General features: G+C 33.6%; 1 protein-coding gene across 1 annotated transcript; it reads right to left on the minus strand.

Moving 5' to 3' along the window:
* Positions 1-2,766: 2,766 nt before the first annotated feature.
* On the minus strand, positions 2,767-4,591 carry LOC106345005 (ATP-dependent DNA helicase PIF1-like). Its single transcript, XM_013784284.1, has 3 exons — positions 4,472-4,591; positions 3,363-4,303; positions 2,767-3,295 (listed from the first exon to the last, which is right to left on the minus strand). Exons 1-3 carry the CDS (start codon positions 4,589-4,591, stop codon positions 2,767-2,769), a joined length of 1,590 nt encoding a protein of 529 aa, XP_013639738.1.
* Positions 4,592-9,855: the final 5,264 nt, after the last annotated feature.

Here is a 9,855-nt window from a genome sequence, read left to right on the forward strand (position 1 = left end):
AAAACCATAAATTTAGCAAATGACAACTGAGTTATATTATGCTAAAATTTTATTTCTAACAATTTAGCAAATGACAAATGAGTTATGAGCAAATAATACCATATAATTTTTAAAAGCATAGCCATTCTTAAATATTTTTGAATAAATAATTATTTTTAAATTTAATCAACTGACAATAATATCCGTACAATTGTATGAGTCAAATTCTACTTTTATTGATGCATGTTATATATTAGTGCTGCATGTTTTAGGTAACATTTTAATGATGCACGTTTTTTAAAATCTCTATTATTAAAATTATGCACGTAAGGATAACTCATGAGTTTTCTTGGTTGATTAAATGACATTATGTCCAAATTTAGTTAAGGATATTTCATTAAGGTAAGTGAAAAAGACAAACAATAAAATATGAAGTTTAAATTCATTTAAGCATATTTCATTAATTTAACTGAAAAGATAAGTAATAAATTAGATAGTTTTATTCGTTTTAGGATATTTCATAAATGCAACTGAAAAGACAAGCAAAAAAATAGGAAATTTAATTAATGAAGTAAGAACATTTTCAAATGGATACTTCTTTTTTAATAATATAGATGTTTTGTTCTCTTTCTCACCTCCCTGAGATGCCACTACGAAGCTTTCATGCATATTTTAGCTATAGATCGAAGTTTTTTTTTTAAATCAAAGTTATACATAATATTCATGCAGATGGGGAATAATCTCGATATACACTACTTAAAAGATTTTGTAACGTCTCTACTGTCCACGGCTAATGGACTATCCATGTCCGCTATCTCGGTCTGTAGAACCATTTCAATCCAATAGGAGGGTGCATTAATTTTTCGAAGGCTCAATAGTCTTGTTTACTGATCTTTCAATTACCACCCAATCTTTCTCCGTACTTTGGTCTCACTCACACGGTATCGCGAAACATTTTCCGATAGGTCATCCATCATTTCATTATTCCAGTCCTATCACGCTTAACACTGAAGTTCTAAACAGATGTGTGACCGAAAATGTAAGTCAACTTTGGTGACATAGGTAGCCAAATCAATTCTCTTAAGCTTTTCCACATATACCAGATATCAGGATTTTACAATTCACCCCCACTCACAGAGTGCAACGCCCCCGTTGCGCACCACGACATGTCTCAATACGTCTCTCTGATCATAATCGAAATAGCTAACTAGCTCTGATACCACTTGTAACGCCTCAACCACCCACGGCTAATGAGCCATCCACGCCCGCTCCGGTCCGTGGTCCCATCCACCCAATACTGACCCTTCAATCACCACCCAACTTTTCTCTCTGCTTTGGCCTCAATCACACGATATAACGAATCACTTTCCGATAGGTCACTCATCATTTCACTACTCCAGTCCAAGCATGCTTAACCATAGAGTTCTAAACGGATGTATAACAGGAAAGATAAATTAACTTTGGTAATATAAATAGTCAAATCAATTTTCTTAATCATTTCCACTTATACCAGATATCGGGATGTTACAGATTTCACATAGTTTAAATGTTTAAGTATTAATATATATAATGTGTACACACATATATATACTAGGACCGGCCCGCCCTATGAGTGATATTATAAATCAATAATAATTTAAATAGCTAGAGTAAATTTATATTGTTAAATTTGATATATCAGTGACAATCAGTCAAATGCTTTGTTGGGTTAAAACTATACTATATATATATATACTATATATTTGTGCTTATATTATACTGTAAATTATTGATTTGTGTTTATTTGTGCTTATATTTTACTACTCCAAAAACTGTTAAATTTCCATTGAAATTTTGTGATTTCTGATTAAATATTTTTAACAAAATACAAATGATCAAAAAAACGTACGAAAAATAGTTTACAGTAAAATATATTCCATATAAACTAATTAATAATGTAAATATTGATTTTAATAGTTGCATTGTATTTTTAATAACTATTATAAGGTAATAAAAGGATAACACTATTTGTTTTTTTTTTCATATAATACTCATTTTTTTAATATCACTATTACATTTTTTCCGTTTATATTTATGTTTGATTAGTTTATGCCGTATGGATTATATTTTATGAAGTTACGTGACACACCAGCTGTGTTGATTTATTTGAAATGTATTTATTTTAATTGATGTGTAAAATAAGATAAAATAAATATAGTTGAAACCAATTGTTTGACTTCTGTGTATGTTTTAATATGATGTTTCTTCATCAGAACTGGAAACGTAGAATTGACTGCCGAGTTTTGAAGACAATGTCTTCATCGAAGCTCAAAAGCGTTGGATACCCAATTGACTGTTGTTTCTGCGTTGAAAGAGATGCAGTCAGTATTTTTTTAAACATCGGATCAGATATAATAGAAGAACGTATCCAGTTCAATGCTAACCTATGTGTCTCTGCTGCCCAGTATATACGCTGGTTGCTTTCACTGTGATTCGTGAGGTGTTCCGAGTGAGCAGTGCAAAGGAATGGTGTTGTTAGTTTCTGTAAACGAAATCAGGTCGATACTGATGCATAAGACAAATGCTTAGATCTAACATGAGTCACTCGGACATCCCTGAAGATTTCCTTGTAGACGATATTAGTCACTCCATCTTCACCGTCTATGTCGGAAGTTTCGTCTAATATTTTCATACAAGTTGGAGTTGTCACTCGATACATGGCAACGTACAATTGTCCGTGAGTAAAAACATGGCGAGGAAGATATAAAACAACTTGTTTCAGGCTCTGTCCTTAACTCTTGTTTGTTGTCATGGCGTAGCACAATCTGATTGGGAATTAGCATCGACGAAAGACGAGGGATGAATGGTGTCAGTGGGACTCAGCTGTATCCTAGGAATCAAAACTTGTTCTCCAACATCTGTCCCAGCCATGATTTCGGCTGCAACAACCCTGTGACCAAGTCGTTTGACCATCATTCTTGTACCATTACACAAACCTTGATCCTTGTTAAGATTGCGCAGCATCATCACTGGAGCTCCAACTTTCAAACACAATATGTGGTTGGGCATGCTAGGAAATTCTAGTGAATTTAGATACTTTTGAGGGTAATGGTTGGTCCAGTCATCATCCGGTGTAGCTTCTAACTCAATGGAACCAGAGCTTAAATACTCTCTAGCCTGTGATGGGACCTTGGTGAGGAGATAGGCGTTTACCTCGTGTACAATATTATTTGTAGGGGTCAAGACAACTCTCTCTTTAAGATATTCCTTGCTTCGATAGTTCTGGAGGAAGTTAGGATATGAAGCATCTCCTAATGCCTCATGTGAAGTTTCAGAACTAGATATCAGGAAGCCTTTGTCCACATAGATCTGATTACCTTCGTTATAATCTATACGAAGTTAACGTGTCAGCTTCCCCATCTCCGACTTCTAAGATCCATTTCGCGAAATCTTTATCTTCTTGCCGCAGTCGAATGTTTATGAATAGAGAGAATACTCGTGCCATTTTCCATAGATAATATTTGCTAATGGATGCGAGAACCATGTCTGGCCTTTTTCCGTGTGGGATAACTGACAAGATCTGTCTAAAATCACCGCCAAGAAGCACCGTTTTGCCACCAAAAGGTTGGGTCACAGCCGACGGGTTATCATGCGACAACAAATCTCTGAGAGAACGGTCTAGTGTTTCAAACGCGTGTCTGTGTGCCATCGGCGCTTCATCCCATATTATTAGGTTCACCTTAGATATTAACGCAGCTAAGCTGGACCCTTTGTGAATTTCAGACATCGAGCGATCATCTAGGTTCAGTGGCAATTTAAACCGTGAGTGAGCTGTCCTCCCGCCTAGAAGAAGTAGCGCAGCGATACCAGCAGTGGCAACTGGTATAACTATTTTGCTAGCTGGCCTAAGCCTTGCGATAATAGTTCTGTATAGGTATGTCTTACCCGTTCCTCCTGCACCATATACAAAGATCAATTGTCCCGACTGATCTTCGACTGACTTCAAAACAGCATCATATACATTCCGCTGATCCTGATTTAATGCGCCAAACAATTGTCTATGCGTCTCAGCCTCTTTCCTAACGTCATAGATCAGTTCCTGACGTAAATCTGGGTTGTCTATCTCTGATAAAATTGATTTATCTGGCTGAGGCATATTATCGTAGTCTGCTAGCGACTGATTATGTTCTTTCACGTGCTTTTCCACCTCAAGTAGAGTATACTGCTTCAACTGCTCATCTTGTAAGTCAAGTTCTGGAAATCGAAATTCCTTTCGTTTAATGTAAAATATGTCCTCAGCTAATAACCTCCAGGTATGGTCCGAAAGCTTAAGTGGGTTTATAACCTGACAGTATACCAGGATAAGCACAAACAATTTTCTTAGCTGCCGACCAGTAGCCCATAAGGATGGCTCTTCTATTGCTTCATGCCACTCCCTATCATCATCAAGTAAACCTCATGCATAACACATTTTCTTGAACTTCTTAAAAACCACATCACCAACGGTGTATACCTCGTCATAACCTCTAGGACCCCTCACAATATTTAATAAAATCCTTAAGAAGTACGAATCACCAGCTGTTGGACTGATATACACGACCCTGCCAATGGCTTCGTCTTGCTGCCTAGGCATCCATTTTTACTGGCTGAATGGTAAACAAACCTCGAAGGAAATTCAACATATGTCAGTTCCCTTGCTTCTTCATATGTGTCGCACGCCTCAAAAAATGCCGTCAACATTGTCTTATCAATATATTCTCGCAAGACAACATCTTATAAGCCATCGTCCTGATCAAAGACCATCATATGCTACCCTGGTAGATGTATTGGGAGTTTCACAACATTGGGCTGGTTATAGTGGATGGGATATGCGAATAACCTCCATGAACCCTCACAAGCTGAGATATAGCAACATTCCAAGAACCGATATATCTCATTAAGCATATCTGTTTTCTTCTTTTTATGCCCTTCCACCCTGGCCTTCGGATCATTCTTTTCTAAAAGAATAGTTGCTCGATCAACGCCTTTTGTTATGTACTTGAACAGATATTTGATTGCGCTAGTTTTGCAGCACCACTCAACGTTGATGTGGGCCTCATATTTTTTCAGCAGGCTAAGATTATGAGGCACAACATATCGATTGTCCAGCTTGATGTCACTCTTAACGATGAAAGACGTAGCATCAGACCTATAAACGACAAATCCAGATTTGTCAATTCTTGTATGATCCGATAAAGGTTTAGGGAAGCTTTTTGTCCTTGCACGGTAATTTGGGGCGCATCCTGCCACACGGACCATGAATCATATGACGCTCAACCAGTTCAAACCCCTCTCTATCAACTTCTTTATCCGGGAACTCTGCTGAGATGTATTCATCAATCATCGCAGCTGTAACTTCTTTTTTGATTCCTTTTAACTACAATAGGATATGGGCATGCGGCAAACCTCGCTTTTGGAATTCAATTGTGTAGACAGCTACAATAGTATGGAAAGAACAATAGAAAGAGAGGATGAGCTCCAAATAAGAAGTGCTCACATATTTATACAGATCCACACCGCCTAGGAGATACGAGCAGCGCATCTAAGAGTCTGTATTGGGCGATTGAATTAAATTGGAATAAAGACGAAGATATAACGCCGGCCGTTTCAGTCGAGTGAAAAGAATCGCAGACGTCACGCGTCGCCGCTGCAGAGATGGAGAGACGAAATGCGTATCTGGGGGAGTAATATCGTTTCGGGCCGTAGTGAACAACACACCCAGAGCCCAATACACAACAAATGAATAAAGACATTCACGGCGTTTAAATGAAACGTATAGTTTCGTCCTCATTTGACACGTGTCAGCGCGAGATCGATCGACTTATCTAGCTGGCGGTTGACGTGGAGTGAGAGAACTGTGTTTTATAATAATATATATATATATATATATATATATATATATAAACCATTTAGTCAAAGAAAAAACGTGTATATAAACCATCCATGTCATTGGGCAAAAGTTGAGGAAATCCGATTTGGATATGGATTTTACAGTTTCATTTTCGTTAAGTCGCATTTTGACATCCACCTTGTCTTCTACGGTCAGTGATGAAAAGAAAGCTTATAAGGAATGATAACCCACTTTAATAAAAGTTAGTTAAATCATCCAAATGAAACAAATATTAGGTAAGATTATATTTATAATCTATTAATTTCTGAAACTTCAGTTGAGAACAATATTTGGAAAAGAGAGTATAAGAACATATAATCTTCCTATATTTGTAAAAAAAGGAGAAATCCGTTTTTTTTCTGTCAACAAGAGAAATCAGTTCATATGTCACTTCATTTTCATGTTATATTGCCAAAAAAAATTTCCAAAACCTTGCCGTCAGTCTTATGTGTTGTCTTGTATTTGACATTGCCAAATTTATTTGAAATTTGAAAATTTTAGAAATACAGAAACTAAAGGAACATACTGACAAGGTTTTAACGAACTGCGATCAAAATGTGAATCGTACACAAGAAAACAGTAAACAACGAACTATGACTGTTTGGAAGTTGCTTTAGAGCATCCGCAACCGTGTACCCCCGTTAAAATCTTAAAAAAAATGCTTTTCTATTTTTTTAACTATTTTTTTTCGGATTAAAAAAAAAAAAAAATCTAACCAATCGCAGACCGCCACATGTCAGTGGGGTCCGCGAATAATTAACATACTCCACCGAATTGAATCCTTAGCGAAGGAATTTAAGAGCACCAACTTGCACAAAAACCTAAAACTCGTGGGCCCCATATAGTTTTATAATAATTTTTTTTCAAGGATTCCAACTAAGGATCATTGTTGGACTTGCTCTTATGACGAACTATTTTTTGAGAGATATAATTTTTGGGGAAATTGCCAATGACTTAACTTGATTTTGAATACAAAAGTGTACCATAAATTCAATCAAATGCAAAAGTAACCCAAAGTGCTAGTAAAATTACAACAACATATTTTTTGACCAAACAAAAAACATGTATTGATTTTTACTATTATAACTTTCTGCGTGAGAAGACTTCTTTTCACATAAGACTTCTTTGTAAATCTTCTCGTTCAGTAGATCTTTAAAATAATTTAAATTTTTAATAAAAAATATTTTGTTGGGAAAAAATTGAAATCATGTAATAATAACCATTTCTAAATGATGTAAATTTAGTTTTACTAAAATTGAATTATTTTCAACATAAATGAGTGAATGTAGATTAATTCATGATAGTCTTTGGTTTAGAGTTTGGTAACATATGTTATAGTACTGTGGGTAATTTTATGATTAGATTTTGAAATCTTATCTTTCTTTTTCTTTTTTTATAAATTTGACATATGTGTTTAGTGACTATCTAATAACTTGATTTAAACACTTTCTAAGTATCTTAAAAGTTTAAGAAAATGTTTTTTTTTTCTTAGTTATTTGATTATAGGGTCTAGAAGACTCACAGAAGACTTTTTGGAAGTCTTCTGACATATCCCGCCTAAATTTTAGTAGAATTTAGGGTTTCCGCCTAATTTTTTGAAGAATTTAGGTTTTCGCCTAAATCGAAGTCTTCCAGAAGTCTTCTAGGGGAAGTCTTCTCATGTATTACATCTTAAAAGTAATTAATAAATTTTATAAAAAAATATTTTGAAAGAGAAAAATTCGAAATCTTATATTAATAAACATTTCTAAATGATGAAAATTTAGTTTTACTAAAATTGAATTATTTTTAACATAGATGAGTGAATGCAGATTGAGTCATGATAGCATTTGGTTTAGGGTTTGGTAACATATGTTATAGTATTGTTGATATTTTTAGGATTAGATTTTGAAGTCTTATCTTTTTAATTTTTTTAGCTTGATCTATATGTGTTTAGTTACTATCTAATAACTTGATTTAAACATTTTCTAAAAAATTTTAAGTTTAAGAAAATATTTTTTGCTTAGTTATTTGATTATAGGGTTTGGAAGACTCCGAGAAGACTTTGGTTTAGGGTTTAGTAACATAAGTTATAGTATTGTTTATATTTAGGGTTAGACTTTGGAATCTTAACTTAAAAAAAAAATTGACCTACATGTGTTTAGTTTTGTGAATATTAAAGATTTTATAATTAGATTTTAAGTTTAATGAATTGTTATTTACTATTTAGTTAGTTGTATCGAAAATATTTAACCTAATTGAAATTTTTGTCTTCATATATAAAGAAATTTTACACATTCTCTTTCTTCATTTCAAATGGCTGCAACAAAAATGTAATTTTTCTCACTCTAAAACTCTCAACCTCTTTCTAATCTCTTTGAACATCAAAACACCTAATTTTAAATCCATTTCTTATTTTTTTTTTATGTCTTCTCACTAATTTATCTTCTTTTTGCATGTTATTCATTACATGGTTCTCATCTTTCACTCATTCAAAGATAGATCTATAAAATTTAGATATGTATTATTGTGTATTTTATATATTAGATTCTAAAAAACTATAGATTCAACCTAATATGACTGTTTTGTTTATTATTTAAGACTTTAAGTATAAAATTATGTTTTTGAAGTTTTTCTCCGTTTTGAAGTCATTTGAATGTTTTTGAATTTGCAGGTTTTTCAGATCTGAGACAGACTATGAAAGACTTCTCAGAAGACTCTCGGAAGACTCCTCGGAAGATTTTTAGACAAGTCTTCTAATGCATTTTATGCTAGAAGACTTCACACGAAGTCTTAAGGAAGTCTTCTGCCCAAAGTGTTACAAATTTTGGATATGTATTTTTGTGTTTTATATATTAGATTCTAAAAAGTTATAGATTCAACCTAATGTTACGGTTTTGTTTATTATTGAGCATAAAGAAAATATTTTTGAAGTTTTTTCTGTTTTGAAGTCATTTGAATGCTTTTGAATATACAATTTTTCATATCTGAGTCAGACTTGTGATGAATCCTCAGAAGACTCTTGGAAGACTCCTCGGAATACTTCTAGGCAAGTATTCTAATGCATTTTATGCTAGAAGACTTCACACAAAATCTCCAAGAAGTCTTCCGAATTCTTCTGCCAAAGTGGTATAAATTTTGGATATGTATTTTGTGTGTTTTATATATTAGATTCTAAAAAGTTATAGAGTCAACCTAATGTGAATATTTTGTTTATTATTAAGCATAAAAACAATTTTTTTGAAGTTTTCTCTGTTTTGAGGTAATTCAATACTTTTGAATATGCAATTTTCAGATCTGAGTCAGACTTTGGATGAATTCTCATAAGACTCTTGGAAGACTTGGATGACTTCTTGGGAAGTATTCTGAAGTTTTCTACCCAAAATGGTACAAATTTTGGATATGTATTTTGTGTGTTTTATATATTTGATTCTAAAAAATTATAGTTTCAACCTAATGTGATTGTTTTGTTTATTATTTAAGCATACACAATTTAGTTTTGAAGGTTTCTCTGTTTTGAAGCCATTTGAATGCTTTTGAATATGCATATATTTTCAAATCTGAGTCAAACTTTGGAAGGCTTCTCAGAAGACTATTGGTAGACTCTCGGAAGACTCTTGGAAGACTTCTTGGGAAGTCTTCTAATGTATTTTATGTTGGAAGACTTCCCACAAAATCTTCGGGAAGTCTTCCGAAGTTTTCTGGCCAAAGTGGTACAAAGGAATGATGTCAAGTGGAGTCCAAGCTTATTTATGTTGAGGAATGATATCTAGCTCTATGTGTAATAGTTTTGTTTACGCTCTGTTTTTTTTTATTTGTATGTGTACTATTTTAGTTGTGAATTCTTTTGTAAACTTGAAGAGATGTTAATCAAAAGAATTTGGTAAATATGTTCATGTTTTGCCAAAAGTACTTGACATCATTGAAGTTACTAATACAACATACCAATAAATTTTTTTAACCATTCTACCCACTCATAATAAAACACA

This window comes from Brassica oleracea, chromosome C5, assembly GCF_000695525.1.
Source record: "Brassica oleracea var. oleracea cultivar TO1000 chromosome C5, BOL, whole genome shotgun sequence".
NCBI classification, from domain to species: domain Eukaryota; kingdom Viridiplantae; phylum Streptophyta; class Magnoliopsida; order Brassicales; family Brassicaceae; genus Brassica; species Brassica oleracea.